Source organism: Megalops cyprinoides, chromosome 3, assembly GCF_013368585.1.
Source record: "Megalops cyprinoides isolate fMegCyp1 chromosome 3, fMegCyp1.pri, whole genome shotgun sequence".
NCBI classification, from domain to species: Eukaryota; Metazoa; Chordata; class Actinopteri; order Elopiformes; family Megalopidae; genus Megalops; species Megalops cyprinoides.
Genome location: NC_050585.1, coordinates 39,488,443 through 39,515,911, shown reverse-complemented (window position 1 = coordinate 39,515,911; position 27,469 = coordinate 39,488,443). Strand labels below are relative to the sequence as shown.

General features: G+C 45.0%; 1 protein-coding gene across 1 annotated transcript in view; it reads right to left on the bottom strand.

The window, feature by feature from the left end:
- Positions 1 to 24,401, bottom strand: part of LOC118775245 (calcium/calmodulin-dependent protein kinase type II subunit alpha) — a 70,046-nt gene extending 45,645 nt beyond the window's left edge. Inside the window, exons 1-3 of the mRNA XM_036525065.1 lie at positions 24,130 to 24,401; positions 20,595 to 20,689; positions 373 to 432 (exon numbers count right to left, since the gene is read on the bottom strand). Coding sequence (XP_036380958.1) covers positions 373 to 432; positions 20,595 to 20,689; positions 24,130 to 24,191 — 217 coding nt within the window. The 5' untranslated portion in view covers positions 24,192 to 24,401. The remainder of the gene's footprint in view (positions 1 to 372; positions 433 to 20,594; positions 20,690 to 24,129) is intronic.
- Between the last annotated feature and the right edge of the window lie 3,068 nt (positions 24,402 to 27,469).

The window sequence follows — 27,469 nt, the reverse complement described above, 5'->3', positions numbered from 1 at the left end:
GGCTAAGAAAAGCCTTTTCCATGGTCCCCTAATCAGAAAATTACACACCCCTGCTGCTGCGCTGCATCCACCAGCGCCTGGCGGCGGCTCGGAGCACCAGCCTCCCGCTGTACGGAAACATCAACAGCGCTCTCCCTCTCTGAGTGACTAATTAAAGTGTCGATGACACGGGGGAGCGCGGGGAGACTCCCACTTGTGTAAGCGCAGGGCTGCAGCCAGAGAGGCACTACCACCTCCAGTGGCGGTGGCTTTCGGGGGGATCCGTGAGGGGTTGCATCTTTGACCTTGCGCCCTGGGTTTGGGAACATGGTCCAGGGACCAATCGGATGTGAGGATGCTGGGGTGCGCAGCCCGAGGCCCAGACAGACTCACCGATGTTGGGATGCTTCAGCAGCCTGCAGATCCTGGCCTCTCTGTCCAGCTTCTGGTGATCTGAAACCAGACAAATATGTTTGTTGAATCATTACATTACATTATTGTCATTTAGGAGATGGTCTTATCCAGAGCGACTGACATAGGATACAGTTTTTATTAATTTATATAGCTGCATAATTACTAAGACAATTGTGGGTTAAGTACCTTGCCGAACGGAATAACAGCAGTGAGGAATCAAACCTGCAACCTTTTGGTTAAAAGCTCTGCTCTGCTACTGAGAGCGTAGACTAATTGCACAGAATATTATGTCAGATCGTTTAGCAGCCACTCATCACATATATTCATCAACAGCATTTATGTATGCATACAGTCTCTTTCACTTTCTGGAGGCCTGATGGTTTAGTCACATTTAGCAAATGACATCCATAATGGGTAGGTCAAAGGTCAAAGGTTAATGTATAAACAGCTCCACACCTATGCCTGAGGGGGAAAGTTGTACCATATATTTCATTGTACATTTAAAGTCTCTGAAAGAGAAGCAGATGAATTACATTACATTATTGTCATTTAGCAGGTGCTCTTATCCCGAGCGACTTACAGCTTTTACATGTTATACATGTTATCCATTTAGTGAATATTTACTGAGGCAATTCTGAGTACTTTGCCCAAGGGTACAACAGTGGTGACCCACCGGGGAATTGAACTAGCATCCTTTTGGTTACAAGCCCTGCTCCTTACCACTACGCTTCACTACCACATAATGATTATCTGTGAAAAACATGCCTCTCAGTGCACAGTGCGTGTTGCCACTATGCATACGGAGTGCTCCCGGAAAACGCTGTGTGTGGCAGAAAACCCCACAGTTGTTAGTGTGCGCCGGTTGGCTTGGCACCCCGGGATTTGGGCACGGAAACAGCGGGGCTAAGCCACTGCAGATCAGAGGCGAGACTGAGCGTGATCAAGGCTCTGAGATCCACTCGTGTCTCGTGGCGCCGGTTTTAATCTCCCCGGGAGTCTCATCACAGAGACCGGGTATGTGCTGTGACCTCACGTTACCTCTGAAACCGTAACGAGCTGTCGCCTGCCCCTCTCTTCGGACGGCTGGGATCACGGCACTCATCAACGGCCCGGTCCGGTCTTTGCCTGACCGTTCTCGTTGTCTCTCTGCACACGCTCCGTGCTCACAGAGGAGCTCTGCAGCGAGACTAATGCCATCTTCTGATACACTGGCATGCAGCCGATGGCTGTTTTTCACACGACGAGTCTCACAGTCCACCATGGCGCTTCAAACTCCAATCAGAGAACCGGTGCATCAACACTGAATGTCGTCTCACGAGCTGCTAGAGGGTGTCATGGCGGTGAGATGAGGACATTCTCTCCCCCATCCCGGGAGAACGCGGCCAGCTGTGTTCCAATGCCACATTGCTGGGGAATGACATAGCTCACACTCGAACCCAGTTAGGACAACCAGTTAGGTAGAGCCACTTGGGAACCCCCCCATTCAGGGTTTATTAGCAACCAAACCAGACAGACAGGATAGCTTACATAATTATACTGACATGTTCTACATAAAATATAAAACAAAGCATATGTGACTTAAACTATGCCATGCAGAAAAAGAATATCAATGAATGAGCTAATATCAGCTGAAAGTGAAGGGAGTATAATCCTGGTGTTTAAATGTCTAATTTAACGCTGAGTTTTTAAAGTGGTTCTTAAAAGCAGGTAATGAAGGCCAATTTTCACACAGATGGCTGATGCCATTCTGTATCAAAAAACCAGTTACAGAGCAACTCTCAGGTGGGTTACCAAAGAGAAGACTGTGGCGGAGCTGCAGAGCTGATAACGGTATTTAAGAGGCGAATGGACACCCGTTAGGGGGGTGGGGGATGGAGGGGGGGTGTCCGGGTTGCGGGAGGTCACTTTCCTGCAGGCAGCTCCTCGGTAATGAAAGCGTGTGGGCAGTCAGTCTGCAAGCTAACAATGCCGTTTTCGCCAAATAAATTGCCTCTCCTTCGCCAAGGATCTCTCTGCAATATTAATGAACATCCAAATCCACAGATGGGAAGACAGAGTATCCCTCTCCTTTTCAAATGTGCCTTCCCAATCTCTGTCCACAGCTACAAATTATAGTCATAAGTGCTTAACAAACGTTTTATCCAGGGCTAGTTACCTTGTTTACAATTAACATTTTGTCTATTCACACAGCTAGGTGTGGACAGAAACATTCAGCAAGCTAGAACAGCAGTGCCACCCCTGGAAATCAAAATCACACCTTTCCGATGTGCACCACACACTGACCGCTACCAGCCCATTAGGAGTGTGAACTTCGACCCGCTGCTCAAGGCCAGGCACTGACTGCATTATCGCCGAGGTCATCACCGAGAGACAGCCTGTTACATTCTAGTGGTTGTGGTTGACAAGCTCTCACAATGCCCTTCCTTTTGCAATGAGCCGCATCTGTGGCTGCATTTGAAGCTGTCACACACAGCCGATCCTGTTGTCACAACTGCTTCATTAAGCTGGCAAAGACACGGGATAAATACAATGGAGCTCTTCCTTCTCAACTGACCAGCTGTCAGATTAGCTGCTTAAATGCAATGTATCTGTCCTGATTTTTCCTCCTCCTGTATTTCTGGCGATGTACCGAGAGAGAAATTTATAAGCAAAAGCTACAGTATGTGTTGGACTTTGGAAAATGTGTTGCTAGGCAACTCTGCAGGATACACTCGGAATAGAATTTTAAGAGATATGAAAAAAAAACACACACCAAGAAAAACTATATCAAATGGCATTGTTCTAAGTGCTCAGTAAATCCCATCACTGGTGAATGAAAACATGCAAAGCTATGAGTAATGGCAGATCTAACGAGCCAGTATATCTTCAACCGTATTCTACATAATCGATTCTTGTCTCATAAACAGTCTTCACTTTTTTATTTTCTGTATGTTTTTTAACCTTGACAGTGGATAAACTCCTGTTTCTTCTGTATAATCAATACTGTTTTATGCCAAATGGACCGAGCTCGTGTCACAGGTGGTACTCTTTGAAACAACTTCAGAGAATATGGCAGTGTGGCACAGTACTCCCTGGAGGTTGCAGGCTCAAATCTTCAGTGGGGCCACTGAAAGGCATACAGCCTGCATTGATTTTGTATATACTATAAATTCAGCTGCGTAAAAAGAAAATGTGTTAAAAATGTGAGCTCTGGATAAGGGCAATGGCCAGGCACAAAAACCCACGCTTCCTACTGTTCCCAGATCAGTATTTATCCAGTGCCAAAATGAGTCTCAGTGGGGGAAAGTTCATTGACAGTCTTGGTAAGGGGTGCTGCAATCGTGGCAGTACCATCTGTTTGACTTGGCCAGTACCCCCAGTCTGTCTATGCCAACAGATCTAGGCTCCAACTGGTCCCAGTAGCCGCTATCAGAACCAGAACCAGGAAGCACCAGACCTGCAAAGTGAGGAGAGCAGGAATGTAGCCATTTGTAACAAATGATTTCCATCTATTTCTAATTCTGTTTATTAATTGAGCCCATGTACATACTGGCCTCTGTAATGTGGAATGAACCTTGAGGCGAGTTTCATGATCAGCAGTTTATAAAGCATCCATTTTTGATGCAATCTTTGATTGTGGAAGGTAGGAAGGTGGAAAACTCCACCCCAACCCACCAAGGTATCCTGGTCTTCATGTATTCATTCAGTCACAGCTCACAGACTAACAGGTGGGCACTTTCCACTTCAGTTTTTTCCTCCCCTGATTTGTGAATTCCGTGATATTCCAGCTCTGGATAATTACCGCTATTGATAATCCACCGCTAATGCAAATATTGATTGACCGTTTCGAGTCTAGACGTGCAACAAAGCCTGGCATCGGGAACTGGTAATCGATGTCTGCGCCTGATTTGTCTTTAACTGCCTCCGCCAATTACCACCACAGAGACAAAAGAGACACAAAAGAGGCTTTGTGTGCAATGAAATTAAAGGCAATTTCAGCACCTCCACAGCAGGAAAGCGATTCTGTCTCTGCTGGACTTTCCCTCGACAACGACGTGAATAGAGAAATGAAGAATGAACAAACACAGAAGTATGAATGCAGCAGTCAGTTCGGTCCGTTCGTTCCTGGAGGGGACACAGTTTGACGAATTTGAGGACTCCCACACAGATCTGACCCACCTCCTACACTGCGGGACCTGGCTCAGACGAGAACCTCCTCCTCACAGCTCAATCTTCCCGAGCTGCTCTCCAATCATCACCCTGGGCCAAATCTCTCTCAGCACCCTGGGAAGCATGCTCCAAGAGGGCGTACACTCAATGCATGCTCAATGCCCTGGTTGCGACAGCGTAAATCATGGGAGCAGGATTAGTGGAAATGATTGGTGGAAACTGCACCAAGTGGATGCGTGGCCTGCAAGTCTCAATGGCATCATAAAGAGGTCGCATCTAGCTGGCCTGCTGGGAAGGTGGTGTAAGCCATAGAATGTAAACGCACTGTCATCTTTCAACAGGGGATGACTGGACAGGAATCACAACCCTTTTTTGGAGGGGTTTGAAGATTGAAAAGGAAAAGAGATGGACGCTATTTTTTCTGTGGTTGCAACTGCTGGAGCTTGAAAATAGAAACAAAACAAATGTAAGTTGGATTTGGAACTGGAGGCTACGGTTCAGTATCAAAGTGTAGCTAATAATCAGGTTCTGCTCTTTGTGAAGAGTAGCCACCTCAGCTGCTGAAAGACACTGTGCAATAGCCCATGCAAATACCAACCTACAATTCCCCAAGAAAACAAAAATGTCGCTGTTTATCACTGTTCTCTAAAAGGAATACAATTTGGGGGTTTAATACTGAACAAAGTATACAAATCTACATGAAATTACAGAACAGTGTCAGTGTGTTCTTCAGGTTTATCTTCACATACTTTTATGCATTCCCCCCACAGTCCCTTAACAATAATTTGCCCTTAAGTTAAGAATATGTTTACTGACCCATATATTGCAAAAATAAAAAAGAGTGACTGGCAAGCTTGCAGGTATGGTTGGTATTGACCTCGTCATCTGGCAGTACATCTCTCACTTAAATTCCCCCTAGATCCATCTGAATCTTAAACAAAAAATGAGTCTTCCTCTGCATGATTGGAGACTTAGACTTTGCATGAAGCAAAATGGGTGGAGCAACCATGTGTGATCAGGCATTCTCCTTTGAACCAATCATAGTTTTTTTGCTGTAGAGACCTCTGCCTTTTGATTGGTTCAAACAAGTTAGTGATTGACAGCACAAGTATCTCCACCAATTATGAGGGTCGAGAAGCCTCACTCCGCCCATACTTTACTGAAGCATGCTTGTTCTAATCATGAAAGTGTTCTCAACTGTGCTCACTGAGTAAGTAGCTCCAAGTGTGTTAGAGAAAAATTGTGTATAAAGTTGTGTATAAATGTGTAATATATATGTAACCCCTGAGCATGACAAAGAAACAGCTTTCAATGTACGTTATGCATTTCATTTTTAAAATAACATTAAAAAATGCCAGAAAGCCCTCCATGATTAGGGTGAACAGTCCATTTTCCCTCTCTCTGAGGAAACAGCCATGGTGTCTCTACATCAGACAGATGGTCAGCTCAGACCGCTCATAATTGTATTATCATATTTGTCTGAAAATTGACATTTGAACTAATTGCCCGTTATGGCTCAAAGTCCATTATCAGCGACTGTAATGTTTATGCTAATTGAGAGGCCAACCAGCTCTGGTTCCTTGCTCTGCAATTGACCCCGGTGCCGTGGTTCTCACAGCCAATCAGGCGGCCTGGCTTGTGGCATGTGTCTAACAGTCAGCCAGGGTGCGTTTGTTAAACAGCCTGTAATACAAAGCGATGGTGGACAGAGCAGGGCATGTCACCATGGAGAGGTCTGTAGATCTGCTGTAAAATCCGGACAGCTGCATTACTGCACACGCACACACACACACACACACACACACATACACACACACACACACACACACACACACACACGTTTACACACACACACACACACCAAAATGAAGTGGCCCGAGTGAGTCACAGCAGCGCGGCAGGGTGCTGTCTGTGCTTCCCCTCCACACTCTGCCCAGCACTCATTCCCCCTGACAGGGCTGTTCGCACAGAATATCAATTACCCGCTCCCAGCCTCAGACGCCCTCTCCCCCAGGCTGGCCCCTGCCGGTTCAGACCCGCGTCTCAGGAGCACCACGCGTGTTGCAGAATGCAAGCCAGCCCTGCAGGTTGCCCAGGTGTGGCCTGTGCTCCGAGGGCACTAATTAATTCCGAAAGACCTGGGAAGCCCACTGCCGGGTCTCTGCAGATTTCTTTTTTTTTCTGTGTTTTGTAAAATGCACGAAAATGGCTCCCCACTCATCAGTGAGGGTGTCAGAATGCCAGTGCAGGTGACGTGCCAGTGTGATCCTTTTTTACATTTGAAATGGCTCCCAGACCTGGGACCATTTGTTTAAATGACATGAGTGCTGAAAATAAAGACCTTTACTGTATTTGGTATATAATATAAAGATAGAAACCTGCCCAAATCTGAGACTGTTATGCTCTATCCTTGTATCTGCGGGGCTGATGACCCTCCCCACCTCCTCATCCAGCCCCCTATGCCACCCACAACCCCCTAACATACACACACACACACACGCACACATGCACATACACACACACACACACACACACACACACACAAACACCTAAACCTCCTTGCCCACTCTCGGTCCTTGAGAATGGTTCACATTTTTATGCCAGTGCAATAAATTACTCTCTGCTGAACAAAGTCCCAGCCAGGGGCAGCAGTGTGGTGTTGCGGGTGAAGGACTGGGCCTGGAACCATGAGGTTATTGGCTCAATTCCCAGCTGCTTGTGCTGTTGCACTGTTGTGCCTTTAAGCAAAGCACTTGGCTTTTACTTCAGTGAATATCCATCTGCATAAATGCATATTATGTACCAATGCAAGCCAAAGGCCGGATAAGTGCATTTGTTAAGGAAATAAAGCAAAATGAATCTGCCTATTACATCGATAATAAACAGCCTTGTATTATGACCTTAGAGGATGGCCCAGTGCTGAGCCGAGCCGGCGTCAGTCCGAAAAACACATCCCTCTGCATGTTAAGGCCTCTCTCCACAGAGTAGCAGTTTAAACACGTCTTCAACAGACAAAGCTTGGCTCCTTGTTTCTCACACACACGTCCTCAGTGATCTGTGTGCAAGTGTAACACGTGACTATCGCTGTGGAGAACGTCCGCTGCTCTCTTTTGTCTTGTCAAAAAAATAAAATGTTTATGGTTTCGTATTTTAACTGAAAGGAAATGAAAGGCATTAAAAAAAATATGCCTTGATGCAAACAAATGTAGCTCGCTTTAGGAAAACAAAATCAATTGCATGTTTCGCCTGCTGCTCTGCTTGTAAATTTCAGGTCTAATGCGATAAAATCCTGCGTTGGAGGACTTGGATTGTGCACTATTTCCTCACTGCAGGTGTGTGGGGGGGCATTTTTTAAGCCTACTCGTTCCTTCAGTTTATTCCTGACACACACGTAAATAAGACAATGCAACAGGAAGGCAACACACCAGGTGTATAGCGCATTTTTTTGTTTCCTTTATGCCACGCACTCTGCTCTCTGACTGGGGGTGTAGTGATCGAAGAAGTCTTTCATACTATGTTATGAACAGAAATTGATGTGAATGAGGATAGATATCAATTTATGGAACACAAAATCATTGTTAAAACCAAGCCAAATTGTGAGACACTCATGTTGTATGAGCTTTGTCTACAAACATCAGAAAATGCATTACCCTTTGGAAGACCAATAAGTCTCTTACTTTGCAGTCACAGGGAGCTATTTTCTGTGTCTTTATTTACCCCTCTCTCCCTGTTTCATTCTCTTTTTTCCTTTCCCTTTCCCTCTTGCTTTCTCCACTTCTACACTTTAACATTCAGTTAAATTCACTTTGCTTAATTGGTATGAAATACACTTTGCAGATATTCCCAAAGCAAACTGTGTGAGAAAGAAAAGTAAAAATGAATAACAAATAAATATAAACTATATCAGTAGAAATCAGTGAACATATGTAAAGATCAAACACCGTAGTTCTACAACGACAGACAGCTACACTATAAATGATAGACAGCTACATATGTATAAGCTTTGGGAATATGTCAGTCTAGTAGTTTATATTTTCGCCCTCTCTTATTTACGTTACATTTTGGCACATTATGCCTTAGCAGACGCTTTTATTTGGAGTGACTTCCAAAGACAGAGTGCAAAGTGCATTTAATCAAAGTTGCCTGAAAGGTGGTACGTACAGCACACAGCTGACCACACAGCTGACAACATTCATCAGACAGCTCTGCACTCTCTTTCCCCTGCTGTCTCTCTCTCTTTCCCTTTCTTTCCTTCTCTCACTCTTTCTCTCTCACACACACACACACACACACACACACATACATACGCACACCCTGGGTGCCCGTTGAGTGTGGTCACTGACTCAGACGGGCTTGTTCCTGCCTGTGTGGGTGATTGACGGCGCGTCAGACAGCTGGTGACACCACGGCTCGGCCAGCAATGAGGGGAGGCACTGCGAGAGGCTGGCAGGTGTCGGACGAGGGCGAGGGCGTCTGCCAGCGGCATGCCTCCTCTGGCAGGAGGCAGCACCTCCCAAGAACGGCGCTGGCAAGGAGTGGCCTTATTCTGTCACTGCAGGGGCCATGGTACTGGGCTCACAACCAGGAGGTTGCAGGATCAAACCCTTAGTAGATTACTGCTGTTGTACCCGTGAGCACAGTGTTCCAAGTGAAACAATCCAGAAGAAATATTCAGCTGTATGAATGGACAATGCATGGCTGTTAAACTATAATAACCTAACGAGCAAATAAATGGTAATCTAGATGAGGGGGACGGCCCCCTTTAACCCTGGATTAATTGAGCTAATTGCATTACTTGTGATTAACTGATTTAAGACAATCAGAGAGCTTTGTCTTCTCTTAAGTGCATCATAGATATAATGAGCTGAATGACAAATGGCTGAGAGGGTGAGTGGTGGAAAGTGCTTTGCGTTAATCGACTCATTTCAGCACAAACTGCCTGCATTTTGTGTATGATGCAAATGGCTAAATGTACATGGGCTTTTAAGCAGTGCCGAGCGTAGAAGGCAGGAAAATTGCCAACCCGTAATTGGAGTAACTGTCAGAGCGTCAGTGCAGAAAACTGCAGTCAGGAAACAGCCAGTACAGTCCTCTTTATATTTGTGATGGTATCCTGAGGCTGTTTGTTTAGATAAACAAAGCAAAGCAAATAAAGACCCTCACCATAAGTGTCTTGCAATGTATAAATGGAACCCTGCCCAAATCAGAGGTTCTCACCCCCTGTCTGTCTATTTGTGAGACTGACACCTCACAGCCTGGGAGGTGACCCCCCCACCACCTCTACCCTCATCGCCCCCCCTCCCCCACCCACCCACTCCTTTCAGATGATTCAGCAAGCCTCCACTGCATATCCCCAGGGTCTCTGTACTGCTGACGAGACTCTAAAATGCCGTGTCATTGTTTTTTATGTCTTAAATTTGGGACCTTTTTCTGTTTTTGTCACTAAATGCAATCATGTCCCATTATCCCATTATCAACCTTTTTCCAACCTGCCACACAGCATACAGATTAGGGCTGTGCCTTCTGCAGAGGGCTCTGACTGAGACAGAGAGAAAGAGAGGGATGTAGCATGCACAAGAAAGAGAAAGAGAATCTTTGACAGTGATTACATAAAGAACTTAGATAGAGAAAGGGGAGAGTGTATTTCTAGCAATTGTTAATAATTTTTTCCTTAATAACAATCATTATTGTTGCTGTGTAACTCCAAATCCCTTTATAATATTCATTTATTTATTTAATGTACTCTCACTCTGAAAGAAGGAAGGGGAAGGGAGGACCGCCCACATCCTAAAATACTTTGGCAGTGCCCGATAGCTCCTGTCACACTAATAAAGCCGGTCTGAATCTCTGAATCCTTAAGCAAGAGATAGACAGTGAAGAGAGAAGGAGAGATGGAGGCTGGGAGAGAGAGAGGGATGTTGGGAGAGGGATGTTGGGAGAGAGAGAGAGGGAGGGAGAGATAGAGGGAGGAATTGCAAATCTGGCAGAGGAAAAGGCCTCTGCTTGCCACAGCTAGAAGGACAGTGGGCAGATAAATTGCAGCAACATCCCTCATGTTTCTGTACATTGAAGAGCACGGAAGAGCATGTTCTTTTTCATTATCTGTTTTATCATTCTTTTATATATCTATAGTATTACTATTATTGCGCCACTCATCTATTATTTATGTTAACATGTAAATTATTGCACTCATGACTGTCATTATTGTATGAAAGCCATCACTTGTAATCTTGTTTTGGCAATATAGCACATTTATGAAATCATGATATTAAAGAAAACACTTTATATTTGTATTTGAAACCAAACAAGAAGGGAAGGGGGTGGTGAGAGAAAGAGAGACAGGAAGAGAGAGAGAGAGAAAGAGAGGGGGAGAAAAGGTGAGTGAGAGAGGAAATATGAGCAATTTAACAGATACTATGAGCTCAAATCTTAAAGAACTTATGAGTTTAACTGTCTATGATGTGAATTCTGTCTCCCATGCTTCCTCATCTAGGTTGATAGCAAGTGGTTGCAGTGCTGTCTATTGTTACGCTAGCTCTGGATGCTCTGGTTTAGACCATGCCTCCTCTAGAATGTTCAGAACGAGCCGGCAAGTTAGAACACTCGCGACACTAACATTGGTTGTCACTGTGAAGCAGTCAGAGCCAAACATCTGGCCAGCATATAGAATATATGTGATGTAATACTCCTTCTCTTCTGCCTGGTCTCTTCTTCAGCAAGGCAAATTATCCCCCAGTGTAACAAAGGCTTTCTGCTCTCTTAGAGAAATGATGCCTCTTACTCACTCCAATGTTAAGTTTCAAAAGGGCAGGCCTCTGTTGAGAGAGTCTTTGATGAGCCGCACAGACGTGAATCCTTCATAAATATTCATGCGCCAGGACATTCGCTTCCTCACAGGTTGTGCAGAGACCACCCACTCAGGGCATTCTGAGCGACTCAGTATCACCCAGATTGCGCTAATTGTGAAATAAGAGGATTATTACAGTCTCCCACCCAGAGGAGCCGATTCTATTCAAGAGCGTTTTTAAAGATTGGGACACAGTCCTCCACATCGAGTGCATGTGCCACTTTTTTGTGTTGTGTTTTTTTGGAATTTATTTTAAGCAATCATCTCTGCTTCTATGAATGTGGAAACTGTTTGGGTAAGAACACTTTGTGGATTAAAATTAAAATAAAAAGGACTGGGTGTTATGCCTTTCGCGGGGGTGACCCACTTCTACAGAGCAAAGGAGCGAGAAGAGTTAGTTTACCTCTTTAGTTAAACAGGAGAGAGTTCAGCGTGTCCTCACGTCGTGTTGGGCTGCGATGACACACCATTTTCCAGCTCTACCTGACTATTACAAGTTGTGAGTGCCCCTTCGGTATGAAAACACACTGTAGGTCACCAACACAGAACACAGTCCTACCCAGTAAAGAGTTAAAAACCCTCACTCTTACCAGCATCAAACTCTGCACCTCTGTGTCCTGGATCCTGAAATGAAAACCATGCCCTAAAGTGAGATAATGTATCAGAATGGCTAACCAATCAAAAAGAGCGGGCGATTAAATCGCTCAGTCGGAACACGGTAGGCATTTCTCATTACATGAAGGACACCAGGGGCAACATCAATGCTCCCCATGGTTTCTGTTGTTTCTGTTAAGAAAATACTTGGCACAAGGGGATCCCAAGTAGCTCAGTGGTTAAGGTGCTTGCACAGAGTGCAAGCTGAGCTCTCCAGCCAGTTTTTGATCAACGAACGATAGCCAGGAGCCAAAGTGGTGTAACAAATTGGCTTCATTCCACCAGGAACAAGAGTAGGTATGTCGGCAGGGGTGGGTCGCCTTACTGTTTTCAGGCACCCTGAGACTCGTCCGGCCTCTGCAAGCTGCTTGGATGACATCAGCACAGCAGCGCCTATCCAATGAGCATCCACCTGAGCGCAGTGTGTGGCGGTAGAGTGAAGCGTAGCTGCTGGCCGTGTTGGGGTGTAGCAGAGCGTTGCATACATCTCGCCTCAAGAGTCCTGTGTGACAGTGCAAGGTGGTGTGGGGAGTTTGGTTGGGGGGGGTGGGGATTGTTTGAGCAGGGCCAGGGGGAGGATCACAGATATAAAGGAACAGAGGGAAAGGGTTAGGGAAAATGAAGTGTGAGGTTATGCTGGCGGGGCTGAGCTGCCAGACAACTCCAGCCCCCTTCCCATGGTGCAGCTGTTCTCAACCCAGTGGGACGTCAGACAGAGCTGACGGCATACCCTGAGATGGGACACAGAGGACAGGGGGGAACACTGAGCTGCCACTCAAAAGTAATCACTTTTCTGACACCACTACTCACCACCCCTTCTCCCCAGAACCTCACAGTCTCTCTCTTTTTGTCTTTTGAAATGGGTCTTTAAAATATTACACGCGTCTCTGTATTTCAACGGTAAACAAAAAGCCGTTTTTTGTCAGCGGGAGAAATAAACGGGTAAATATCTGGTCTTATTTAATTAGAAAGGTAGAGAGGATGAATGGCTGATTTCAGCAAAGAAGCAGGATGCCGATGCAGACAGATAAAAGGCAGAGAGTGCAAGGATCGCAGCGTAAGAGAATAAAAGGCAGCAGACCTCTCAAAGACACTCTGCCTTGAAGGGTAACAACCTGGAAACTACTGGAGGCAAGAGCAGCAAGTATTCAGATACTGTGTTCATTTTATGCTCTGCTTAAATTCCTTTTTCCTGTTTCCTTTTATGTTCCTTGCTGAAACACTGTGTGAATACCTCACAAGCTTGAAAACACTTGCATGAGGGGGGAAAAAGGCACTTCATTACAGAAAAAAATGTTCATTCTGAATTCACTACACAAAATATGTAAGTAAAAAAATCTGAAGAAGCTATGAACAGGTATACTTGCATAATGTATATTGCATAATGTATAAATAATAATAAATAATTTCTCATCCCTGCAAATATCCCTCTGGATATCATTATGCATTTGTTCTTCTTGAAGTGTTCAGAAAAGCATATCTGCAGAGGTATCTGCCTGGTTGCTGTCCTTGACTGTGAAGGCCGTCTGTGACCATTCCTTCCAGGTTCAGATACATTGGAGGGTTTTGTGCAACCGCCATGTTTCCATGTGCAGTCAACCCTCAATGGCCTCAAAGGAGAACAGGAGCACAATGGCCAAGCTGTGCTTTTAATGCACTGCATTTGTGCATTCAAAGTGTGCGTGCGCGTGTGTGTATATGCGTGTATGCGTGTATGTGTGTGTGTGTGTATGTGTGTGTGTGTGTATGTGTGTGTGTGTGTGTGTGTGTGTGTGTGTGTGTGTGTGTGTGTGTGTGTGCGTGTGTGATGCACTCCCACATGCCTGCCAGTAAGGATGGTGTGTTCATCTCTCCTCCGCTCTGCTAATGACCTTGTAAACTCTGAGGTTTGTTCTCTCTTTTTCTCTCTCTCTCACTCTCTGTGAGTCAATCTTAACCGTTATTCACTCTCAGAGCCTCAGCTGTGAGGTAAGCATTCAGAAATGTTCTGTTCACCGCAGCGCTGGGGCTTACAGAGACCGTCCCCTAGCACTCACACAACAACAGCGTGCCACCCAATTTACTCATGCAAATTCACTAACACTTCACTACAAGTAGGACCCACAGCATTCACAGCATCTCCATAATATCTAAATAAAGGCCATAACTCTTGTGATAAGCATCCCTGAACGTTAGGATCATCATATAACAACTGAGAGCTATAGAGAGTAAATACATAAAGGGTTATAAATGTATGGTGCAGCCTGCCAGAATCTGTAACAGAAGCCCAGACCCTTAGGCTGATCAACACCAGGCTTGACACAGACCTGGGTACTCTCTTCAACAGGCAAAATTATGAGCCTAGTAGGGCTGAATGGCCTGCTCTCCTCATCAAACTTCATATATATTTATATTGTTAAGATTATGAGACATATAATGATGTGCATCATGACACTATGTAATAGCTTAAAATAATGGCTATGATGTATATTGTTGTACTTACAGTATGAACACCCTAACAACTGATACATTAGACCTGATTTAAGTATAATGCTAAAATCTAGCATCTAAAATCCCTCCCTTTGTACATCTCAGGCTGAAGAATTTTCCTTGCAGACGTATGTTGTGAGTTAGATTTATTCACTGACAGAAGCTGTAAAAGCCCAACAGCACTGGCTTATCTTTGAAAGGTTATCCTGATGTTGCCTTGTAGTCCAAGTGTCTCATTTAGACAAAGTAAAACACTGCAGATTAATCTTCAGTTCCTCTCTCACATTTTTGTCCCTGTCATACCCCTTGTTTGTGGGTTTAAGACTACATAGCCAGTAGAAACCATACCCCTGTACCAAAGCCAATTCTCCTTTAGTATGGTGTTGTGTTTGAAACCAAAGGAGCATATTTCACTAGTCCCTCTGTATGAAGTCACCTCAGGCAAGGCTTCCCTCCAGCAAACAAATGCAGCCTCCTGCATTTTAGGCACACTGTGTCTATATGATTTAATACAGAGAGAGAGAAAGAGAGCAAGAAGGAGACAGAGGTGGAGATGGAGAGTCTTTGTTTAAGCATGCCTCTGCGCTTGTCTTTTGTCTCTGTCTTGTATGCGGTTCACTGGTCACCCTACGGTTCACTGCACTTTGGTCGTCCTGCCCTGCAGGTTGGTGAAGCCTCTCTCCAGCACTCACACAAAGACTGAGCTTCCATTAACAGCAACCTCTCTGTCCTGCACATATAGCCTCATGTTCAGGTGGAGGTGTGGTCACATCAAAGGCCCTGCTTCTTTCTCAACCTGATTGTTACGTGTTGCTCACTGCTAATCCCTACTTCTGGTTGTCTCCAGAAAAGATTTTTACAGCATCCCAGAGATATTTACACACAGATGTGGTCACACTTGCTGACCCGTGTTGAACTGGCTCCCTCAATTTAAACGTGTACTTTGTCCAGGTAACAAATTACTAGACACTCATAGTATGCATAAAGTTTTTGATGAACGCATTATAATGTGCTTATATTGTGCATAATAAACTACTTATACAGTGAATTATATACCTCTTATAACAATTTCATAGTTTGACTTCACAGACCTGCCTGAGACTGAAAGAATATGGTGTTCTATGCCACAGGAAGTGACTTCACCAGAAAGTTTAAAGACCTAGGTGACAAATCCATTCAGAACTGACAGACTGACCCAATGACCTTTCCCCGAAAGCTGTCTGAGCCACACGATTCTGGCAGGAAGACACACAATGTGACAGTCATTGGACTGTCTCAAGGGAGCTCTTATTTTGGGGAAATCTGTGCCAGAATTGAGCCAAAATAAAAAGATGAGGGGACGAAACAGGTTCTTCACTGCGGGTCCCATTCACACTGTAAAACTGAAGCCGAGACCCCCGACTAAGTGCACGGCTCCTTCATCCAGCACTAGCCCCGACGGCGTATAACAACGGCAAGGCGTATTTCTCTTTGCCCATGGAATTCAAATGCTCTTTAGCCAAGGAGCGGTGTGTGGGAGGTGCAAGCTGCGGATCGCTCCGGCATACCTCTGGGGCTACACCAATCCACCCCCACTCCGCACAGACAGCTCTCCAGCGCCACTCAGTACCCCCGCAGGAGCCCGCAGAAGCACCCAGAAAGTCTTGCTTTTCGCTATGCCACGTACGAGGCTGGATCCTGGCCTCGCCCAGATGGCCCTCCAGAAGAACGAGTATTCCTGGTGCGTGTTTCTAAACATCGTCTCCCCCTGACCATGATGCACTTTATTCAAGCGTATGCATTACCTAATTCTCGAATTTCTGGCCACCACACCCACACACCCACCCAAACGCACCAATCATTTCATCATCGTTGGCAAAACCCCGCCCACATTACTGAGACTGACAACGAAGGGGAAGTGGAGTACAGCTAGGCTGGGACAAGAAGGGACAAAAGAGGGGGAAGCTTTTGGGCAGGCGTTGAGTCAACGCTCATTTTCCAAAACACTGCCGGCTTCTTCGAGTGCTTACCCTAAATAAAAAATAAAGAGATTAGCATGTAATGAGATGTGCTTCTATGTGAGAGATCCTAGTTTGCGGAAATAAAATTCAAACTATCTCAGAGAGGCAGTTATTTGGGCGAGGCCACAAACCTTGTAGTCACACTGTTGTACACCAAGCAGTTTGTTTTTGCATGTTACGCTGGTTTGGTAATCTACCTTGCAGCCTTGCATTATCTTCGCTGTTCACTGAACAAAACACTTTGTCCACTCTTATCATAAATGCATTAGAGAGAGTAGGGAGAGGTCTCTTAACAGCAATTATCTCCACACTACAATACAATAAAATAATGTAATTGCTCCATTGCTGCATTTGCGCGTTAGGATTTACTGACTTGTAAACTAATGGTTTCTGCATGAAGTGCGCCTGTACAATTTACTTACTGCTTTGGCTAGTTATGCACCCTTGAAGTGCACCTCATTAAAAATTTGGTTTGTTGGTTTTGGTGGTGCTCTCTACCCACTGTTTGATGTAACTGCACAACAGAAAACTCTGATCACTTCATTCTTAAAATTCTGATTGGATCATTCTAAAAATTCTGATCGGTTAATTCCGAAAATTCTGATCAGTTCATTGCAAAATTTCTGATTGATTCATCCTGAAATTTCTGATCGGTTCATTGTGAAAATTCTTATTGGTTCATTCTGAAGTCGTTCATGCACTGCTATGGCAAGCCACAGACCTATGCAGAACTACAGTGTAAATCAACAAAGTCAGTTCCATCTATAAAACTGCCTGACAATTGAAATCATTATTTGTATTTGCCTAATTAACCAATAATTTATGAAGATACACATAATCATCTGCCTGAAGTCAATCAGTTCCTGTCAGGAGATCAGGAACAGTGGCAGGGCCAGGGGCATCTCCTTAATACAGAGATGCTTCAGATGAAACACCCAAATGGTTAATACCCACACTGCTCTTAGTTGGTAAAGTAGTCACTCAAGATGACAGGTAATTTTGCAGTCTCTTGTGTGGTCACCTTGACCACAGAGAGATTGCAAAAAGATCAAGGGGGAAAACTGGCAGATTGCTTGGGGTGCACTGGGCTTTAAAAAATGAGAGAAGACTCCTTAACCTCGTGTGACTTAAGTAAATCAATACTGCAATGTAAAGAGGGGAAATTGTCGTCTGCACCTTTAACAACTGAGCACACAGTGTTGTTGCATTACTATTGACTTCATATGTAGCTTTACCTTATATTTTGATAATGACAAAGCAAACAGGAAATGTATACTTTTTAGAGGTGAATCTGTATTGAAATGTGAATGTTCATTTTACAACAACCAAGCAATTCAGGCAGGGAAAATATGCACGTGTAAAGTTGGATTACATATTTCCAGTCAAAATAAGAATGTGAAATACATTCAGAAATACAGAAATCACTTGTGTGGTTTACGGTTATATCGGCCTTTTTCACAATCTGTCAACACATGAACGTTCCATGATTCAGGGACTTCCCCCCCAGGGGAGGAAAAAGAGCCAAATGAGTTTTTGGTAGCAAAAGAGCGTAGACACTTTATCAGAGGCGTTAACAAATGAATTTCATGACAGCTAATGAGTGCATTTCCATCTGAAAATGAGTGGAGATGTAATCTCCCTCACCCTCCCAGCGATGTCAGATTTCTGTGTGTCTGAACAGTCACAGTCTGTTAAAGGCTCAACAAAGGTCATAAATTCGTTTAATTGTTTGTTTTGCAGAAATAAATTATTAAATGCTTCCAGCAGAATGTTAGGCCTGGGGACACTGTAATAGGCCTACAATCAGAAAGAAAAACATAACTTAAAGAAAAATAAATATTTAGCCTGGTTATGCTGTAATTATGTTCATTTTACTGGCCTGACCCCGACCTTTATGTATGGCAAGCTGAGAGGGACAAACCGCACACGTTCCTCCCCTTCCATCAAGCCTAGATGATATTCCATATCTAGTTGATATGGAACTACCAATGACTAAAAAATATCCACTGCTTATTCTGGATACAAAACATGGTATGATCATTAATATTTCAGTTTGTAAACAAACATTTCCACTTAACCTTAAGTGACCCTGATACCCATGTATTTAAACTTCTATCTACTTAGTTGTGCTAAGTTATGTGCTATAGTTATCATGTAGGTACATGGTGGTATCCGTGTAGTTTCCAAGTACATAAACAGGTATTACAGCCACTCAGTGCAATGTGGGAATAAGGCTGAATACATCTCCTGCAGTAAATACCCATAAACAAATAAATGTACATCATTGTAATGACAGCAGTAAGAGTTGTATTACTATTTCTCTACAGATATTCAGATGTAGAGAATGAACCTTTACACCTCAAAAGTCATCCAAATATGCCAATCATCTGTTGTGTACTTTGCTAACTGTTCACAGACAAACCATGCAAATTATCTGCAAAGATACAGATAATTTATCAATTAATCAATAAGGATGTATATGTTATGACACTGAAAATCCAGATAAACATGGTTTCGTAGGCTGATCTCTGTTATACAGACATATCAGAGTCCTACTCAGTATCAACCACTGACAAAAGATACACAGATTACTCAAAATTTTTGTTATGTATCTCATGGTTAAGCCACAACTTTACACAAACTCTGCCCCAAAGCAGGGTTTGTGACATCTTGGTTTTCCCCAAGTATACCAAGGTTATCAGTGTGTACATTGAATATGAAGGTTTTTTCCTGGCACAACTGAAATATCTCACTTTTGCCCCACTGTTCCACACAAAAACCCTGCTGCGGCTTACCATAGTCATGCCTGTCACACCATATAACCCAAATGTGCCACCCACTATTTCAAACTGCAGAACCTGTACAAATGAGGATGGACTAAATATTGACCCCAAAGGTTCTCACCTTTCGTGCCAGTAGTAACATCATTGGGGGGACAACCTGGCTAGTGGTATCAAAGAGCAGATTATCTTTGTAGAAATCAAGAGGCAGGCACAATGAAGGGGGGGGGGGGGGGGGGGCATTCCATTATGCGAAGTAAGCACAACCTATCAAAGCTGCAAGGTGCTTTTTTCACACGTTTGCACCACATTTTTAGCCTTTTTACTTTCAGCCTCAATGCAAGAATCGAAAATGAAATTAGAAATTTGAAGGGGGTCCCACTGCCGCTAATACAACAAAAGGGTTTCATATTGATGACTAATTGCTGTCTCATTGTCAGTGGGGCCCCCTCTGTTTGGCAGAGGAGTACCGAGTCACACACAAGATGGGGCAAGCGCACGTACCGAGCAACAAAGCAGAGACGCCCTTTGAAATCCAGTCTTTGAAAACGGTCTTTATTGATGGGAGCTGAGGTGTCTCTCCCATTCATTCTCTTCAAAAGACACAGCCAAGAGTTCTTATGAGGAGCAGGCTATTCTTCTACAGAGAAGCAACCCAAGCAAAGGGTCACAGCTTTCTCTATAATTCATCTGAATCTTTTTCACAAAAAACAACAGTGTACACTCCATTTTTAATTTAACCGAAAGATAAAAGGAGAAATAATTTCTTATTTACAGTCTGGAAAACCTAGGCAGTTATGGAAAGGTATGGAATGCAGTTGTCTAGCCAATAAAATGCATGGAGGGATGATCAGATGACCAGATATTTAGGGCCAGTTAAAGAATTTGATGAGAACATTGAGGGTAACACCCCTACTGTTTTTGATAAGAGCCATGAGATGTTTAACGGCCCCAGTGAGTCAGGGTCTATGTTTAACATCTCTTCCAAAAGTTTCTGCCTCCTACAGAACAGTGTTCCCATCACACATATTTCTACTGCCCCCCTCTGGCCCACATGCTTCCAGCAGCAATCAGACATTCCCAGGATGTCTCCCAAATAAGTACTAAGCAAGATCCTCTAACTTAGCTTAAGCTACTATGCAGTAAAGGTAGATAATAATTGAAATACCACCAGTACTTTAGCATCCTACATATTTACAGTTACAAGATCGCATGATCCCTGTTGCTCACCGCTGGTCCTCCAACTGGAGAATGAATATGCAGAAGCAACAGGAGGGTGATGAGAAGGAAGAAATCACTTACCCCTGGTGGAGAGTTTCTTGGTGTTGATGATCTTGGCTGCATACTCCTGCCCTGACAGCACCTTCACGCATCTGCGCACCACTGAAAAGGCTCCCCTTGGAAACAACAGGCAGAGGAATACACACATGTTAGCTGACAGGCAGAAAGACCAAGAAAAAGGGTCTCTCAGCTGGCCAGTGCTGTGAACCAGATGTTTACTGATGGGTGCTTAGTCCTGTTTTTTGGTTACCCAATTAGAATGATAGTTAAACACAATTTTTAGTCATCGGCCTGACTTAAAAACGCCGCAAATATTTTTCAGCACTTTTAAGTAATTTTCTAACGCATAATGATGATTTCCTAACACATATCAACAGCTGTGTGTGCCAAAAGAAATGAAATTATAGTGAAACACCTCATTATCTAAAGATGGGAATGTTGAATTTTGAGCTATGCAGTCACAGACAAATTGTGAGCATTTCAAAAATGCCTGAAAATTTGTGCAGTAAAATATTTCCCAATGTGTTGCCTTCCATCAAACTAATCTTGCCTAATAGGGCTTTCACACCAACAGGTGCAGTGCTCACCAAGTTAAAAAAAAAAAGTCACACTCCATTGTAAGTGACAATGTTTGAGATACAACTGGTCATTGGTAATTCATGCCCAATCAAGATGGACCCCTACCAATCTACCCAATCAGAGCCACAGTCACTGGAATTAACCAAAAAGTGTCATGAGAGGAAGGAGGGGAAAAAGGTAACATTTACTTCAAACCATTACTTATCTTAAATTCAGTACTCAAAGTTAATCATTAAAAATTGAGTCCAGTCCAGTCAGATGAAACGAAACGGAGGTGTTTGTGCTTTTTTTTTGCCTTTGATCCATTTATCCATCGCACATCTCTTTTCTTCACCGCGGCCGCTTGGAGGAGCCGGGCAGTGAGATGACCTCGTCCAGCCACTTTGCGAGAGCAGACAGCTAATTCCACCCAACAGACTTAAACAGCGCCGGCTCCCCCTGCTTCCTGGTGATAATCTTCTGGCTCCGGGAGGACTGTTTAATTGATTTACAGTGGGGGGATTTTGCCGGTTGTGAGATTACACAGGAGCGGGCCGTACAGCATGTAATGGATACCTGCACCAATGGGGAGGGCGGTTCAGCCCGGCTGGGTATGCTCCCGCACGGCATCACCCTGTCAATCAAATGAGGTCAGAAAACCTGTGCCAGACCAAAGGGAAAGGGGGGAGGGCACAAGAGCAAGAAGTGAAGATACTCTCAGATCTGTATGGTTAGTAATTCAGCACCCTCCCAAAATCACAAAACCCAAAAGCCTACTGAGTACTTGTATGATGCTAATGTTAAGAGGTGGGAAAAAATGTACATTTCTTTAGAAAGGGAAAGCTAGATCATTTCCAATTTCAGGAAATACCACATATGGTATGCTTAACGCCATCCACGGTACACTGAACATGTCTGCTTGACTTTATTAATTGGCATCTGTGCGTGTGTGTGTGGGTGTGAAAATTCACCATCAGTCTCTCACCATTTGTGTTGATTCCATCATTTTTATTTGACTACATTACACTAGATCGCTCTAAATATACTGCGTTATGAACACGGAATGTCCCATATTAGAGCGGTTGAAGGATATGCATTTGTAATTTTAACATAAATCAAGGTGGAGAATCAAAGGTAGAACACAGAATGCAGACCACAGCAGCCACCTGTGTGCCTGTGGGAAGCTGGTGGATATTGGATTATGAAATGTTTGTATACCCAAGTATAGGATTATCACTGCGGGTTGATGGAGTTATGTAAGCAGCTCTGGCTGGCTGAGGTGAGTGTGTGTGTAGCAGGGAAGAGTGGGAGTGGAGCTGAGCGCTGAGAGGCAGAGAGGGTCGGGACTCGCTCTTTCCCTCGCTCGCGCTCTCACTCGCTCGCCCGCTCCATGACACGCGTCAAGGTTCTGGGGATGGTTTCTGCCTCCATTGCACCTCAGGAGGGGAGACGAGTGATCTGGGTGGGAATTTACTCTGGGAGAGCAGGTGCTGCACGCAGAACCACACACACACACACACGCACACACACACACCCATAAACACACACACACATATGCATGTGCATGCACACACATGCACACAGATACACAGACACAGACACACTCACTCACACACACACACACACACACACACACACAGACACACACACACAGACACACACACACACACACACACGCACACACACACTCACAGATACATATACACACATGCACACTCAAACGCACACTCACATGCACATCCACATGCAGAACCTACATAAACATTCAGAAGCACACACTGACATGCACACACACAGAGATGCAGGCGCTCACATGCACATGCACACACTTGCACGCACAAGCACATAAATACAACCTCGCCTACACACAATAACACACTCTCCACCTCCCCTCCACACAATCACAGATTCACACACCCCCCCTCTTGCTCAGACACATCTTCAATGCTCAGTGTATCTCCCGATCAGACTGCAAACATGTCACTGAAACAGTTTTCCTCTTCACTCTGATTCTCGGACACGCTCTAATCTCATAAAAGGGCTGCACACTGCAGTGAAAAGGTATTTCTCTGCTGATTAGGGAATGAACATTAAATTTTGATATTTAATCGCTTGATTCCAGCTGGTGAGAGGAGCCATTGCTGGAAGCTGCATATCTGAGGTAGATCAGTGTGTGAGAGAATGCAGCCGTGGTTCAGACAGAGCGAGAGAGTGTATTCCACACAGCGAGACATTAAATATTTAAGTCCAGTCTCCTCGCCTCGTTTCCACCCCAGTGAACCGCCGACTGGGGCCCGGGGGCCACTCAGCTGCTCACTGACAGCTCGGTTCCTCGTGTCACTCTGGACGCGCCGCCGGAAACACGCGTGCGACTCCCAACAGGAGTTCATCTGCGGCTAAACCCGAAATGCGCTGCACGCCAACCAATTGAGACCTGGAGATCCGCTCGGAAGCAGAGCCACGCTTGACCAGACGAGGACGTCTCCACATCGCCCCCGATAAAAGAGCCCTCATTCCCCCGGTTGACAGTGCCACCTGTTCCCACTTTAACAAACACAATGCTACAATCACCCCCCCCCGCCCTCCCCAAATCCCCTCTACCTCACTCTCTCTGCCTCTCGCTCTCTAATTGTCTATATCATTATTTCTCTACGTCTCTTTCTCTCTCTATTCCTCTCTTAAAATCATGCTCCCCTGCATGTCTGGCAAAGTTGCGCCTCCCTGTTTGATGCTTTATTTTATTACATCCAGACTGCCAAAAAAAATGTTTCCGGTCAAGGGCAACTTTATTTAATATTCCCATCAATAATCCTATCATCTTTGCCTCTTTAATCCCCTGCCGGACGAGCGCTGTTAATCCTGACAGAACAATGAGCTGACCTCTTGTTCCCAGGCTGCAGCTTCCACTCCAAACCACTAAATATCGCGCTGCCTTTTTTTCCCTGTCACCTGTTTTGCTCCCCGTGCTGAGGGAAAGTGCTGGCAGACGGGAACTTACTTGCCCAGTTCTTCGAAGAGCTGGTATTCCTCAGTGAAGCGCGTGCAGGTGATGGTGGCCATTCTGGATTGAGGTGCGGTTGTTTCTTTGCAGAGGATACCGTTGTGTGCTGACAGAAGGATACCGACGGGGGTTGTGGAAGCCTGGCTTCAAGTGCAGCGTCTCTCGATCACTTTCCCGATCTCTGGAGTGGAAGTGTGGGGGGGGGGGGATTCTGAGTGACAGGTTTGTGCCAGCGCTGCCCGCCCGTTTGCCTCTCTCCTCCAATCCCGGCCAGCCTTGCTCTTGAATACACAGCCCCATTGTCATGGCAACTGCATCCTCTTCTACACACTCCACTCAGGCACGCACACACACACACACGCGCATGCACACACGCACACACATATTCGCAGTGTACAGGTTTCAGCAACATTGCCTCAGGCAACAGCCAATAAGCAATACATTCTGTTTAATTTCCTTGGTAACTGCTCCTTTATGGCTAAGCTGTTGCCTTGGTAATGTGCAGACATCAAAAATTAACTTTTGATGAGGGGCATCGCTGTGCTATGTACTTATTAAGAGATGAGAAATCTGCATATTCATACATAGGCAATATAATACCATTGACATTAAGCAGGAAAGCATAAGATATTGTTCCAGGCTGGCTCCATTTCTCTCTCTCTCTCTCTCCCTCTGTGAGCGTGCATTACTTTTTAATCTTTCCAGACTCTTAACATTAATCCTCCTCAGAGACTGGACACTCCCAGCCTTACTGGAACTGGATGCAGTCATTCCAGTGTTTATGACATCACCTGTACCTGGAGACATGCAACACACCTGGGGGAGGTACAGGGGCGTGGAATAAGGGGGTGGTTGTGTTTATTATCACAGGAAGGAAGAATGGGGTCCCTTCCCTCCTCTCCTCCTTGTGTTTACCTATGTATATCTGATCTTTACATCAGTCAATCATGAGCGCCTGACTTACACCGTGCAATGAATCCAGCAGTTAATGATCACCTGACTTAAGCCATGCACCCGAGACAGTTCCTGACGGGGATCAGCGGACAGGAAAGCCAACCACTGATCCTGGGAGACTTTGAGCTGCTGATGTGATGACCAGATTTCACCGATGTTTGATGCTACCACGTCTGCCCTCATCACTCCCACATCCCCTCAACCACCCCTCCCCACACACACCACTCCTCCCACCAGCTCAGATCGGAGTGATGGACCGCGCTGCTCCAGTTGCTTTGAGCCCAGTTCCCTGACAGCCCCCCAGGGGTAACACAGCACCCCAACACAGCAATAAAAGCCCTGGCTCCTCCACAGATCAATGGAGCCGCTGCTTGACTTGGAGGGAGAATATTTCTGTGAGGCTGGGGCTCGAACAGTCATCCTGCATGTTGGCTTTGTAGTTGTCAGTAAACAAAAAAAAAAAAAAAACTAATCAAACAATCAAACAGCCATGTTTGAAATGTTAACAGACTCACACAATCAGTAGTTTCAAGAATCTTCTCCCTTAACCATTTATATTATTTTAACCAGAGAATTAATGACACCTATACCTTGTTTCTGTTACAACAGATTAATGTTTGACCTCACTCAGAACAGCACAGAAGAGCCTGGACTCTCAGACGGGCCATCGATACTCCACAGGAACATAGTGTATCTCAGAGGGATAGAGGGACCAATCTGAGCTCCTGCTGGGAGCCTCTGTTTTCCGATGCAGGCACTTGACTTTTTGCACTACTCTGTTGTTGGTGCAAGAACCATAAGTCAGTTCTCTGTATAAAACCAGAGAAATGTATAACAGCACAGCAATCACACAGCAAATCAAGGCTGGTCACCTAGGATTCAAACCATCGTCCACCTGGACAGCGTCCCCTGGATGCTTGGGATTGATGGTACCATTGGGTAAGATGGTTCGGGAGATGATGACAGACAACATCCAGGCCCACGCCTCGGTCTCAGAGGGCCCCTGCCAGATTCTGAAGACTCCTCTTGGACTAGCACTCTGGCATTGGAATCTGAAGCTGTTTTTTGAAACAGAGTCACCTTATATAACAATGGCATTGTGATCGTGGACGAGTTCTGTCAGACGGCTTGGCTTGGAACGGTTCCTCTTCCTTGACACAACAGAGTGGCAGGAGGTTTTTTTTCCTCTCTCACAGATCTGTGGAGGGAAGAAGATAAAATTCAATAGCATCCATTACTCCATAGCACACTCACGTCTGTTTCAGCTCTCAGCTTTTCTCCCAGCTAAGACATGCTTCTCAGGCACATGGCAAAACATGTTTCTCCACCTGCAGGTACCATAGAAACAAATACGTTGTGTGTGTGTGTGGGGGGGGGGGGGGTGTTTAAGGACTCTCACCACGCATTAAGTCATCATCTGTCATAATACAGTCTGATGGGGGCCGCGAACCCTCGAGAGCTGCGTAACTGAAACAGAAAGCTCACTGCTGCCACCTAGCGTTGGCAGTTAGAATGACAGTTCGGTCACGTCAAGCTTGGGAAAAAGCTTGTGTTTGGATTTCCTCTGAGTCAACAGAGAGGGTCTGGCAGAGACAGGCAGTGCAAGCACGGGGCAGTGGAAAATTAAAGTCCCCTAAGGATGGTGATAAATGATGAGGGTGGCAGAAGGGAGCCTGCAAAGACAGAGACAGCAACTCACTTTTACTGAGCATCTAAACGGCGCTGAGTTGGTGCAGCGCAGCACGCCAACACAGAGCGTTTTGACCTCCCGGTCTCTTCCTTCCATTCGGTGCTGTCTGCTGTCTTAGAGAGACCGCAGAGGTGAGAACGTGTTGCTCTAGCCTGCAGCACTGAATGAAGTAGCTGTTCACTCGGTAATAACGGCCTGAGAAAAAAAAAACTCAGACAAACTGCTGATTATATTTAGCCTAAACGATATGCAGACTTCATCCATTATCCCGCAGCGCTGTGGACGCGCGCGCGTTAACATTTGGAATTGAACTAAGATTTCAGTGTAAACATCCCGAAGCTGTGTAATTATTATTTCCAATTCGCGGGGCCTGAGTCATTACAGCGGTTTTGGGAAACATTTCACGCCACACGACTGGGCTCTTGGGATGGCACGTTAATTGATTTCCATACTAGTAATGACCGGCGACAAGAGAGACAATTAATGCAGACCAACAGGCCAACAGTCGCCATTGTGTACACACTAAGATACAGAGAGAAAAACATTCTCTCTGGTTATGAAAAAAGCATAGATAGATAGATGGAAACATACATACATACATACATACATGTATATTAACACCTCACCCCCTAACACCTGCTGCCTCTAGTATTTGATATTTATTTTATGTCTAGTACTGTGATGTATTTTGGA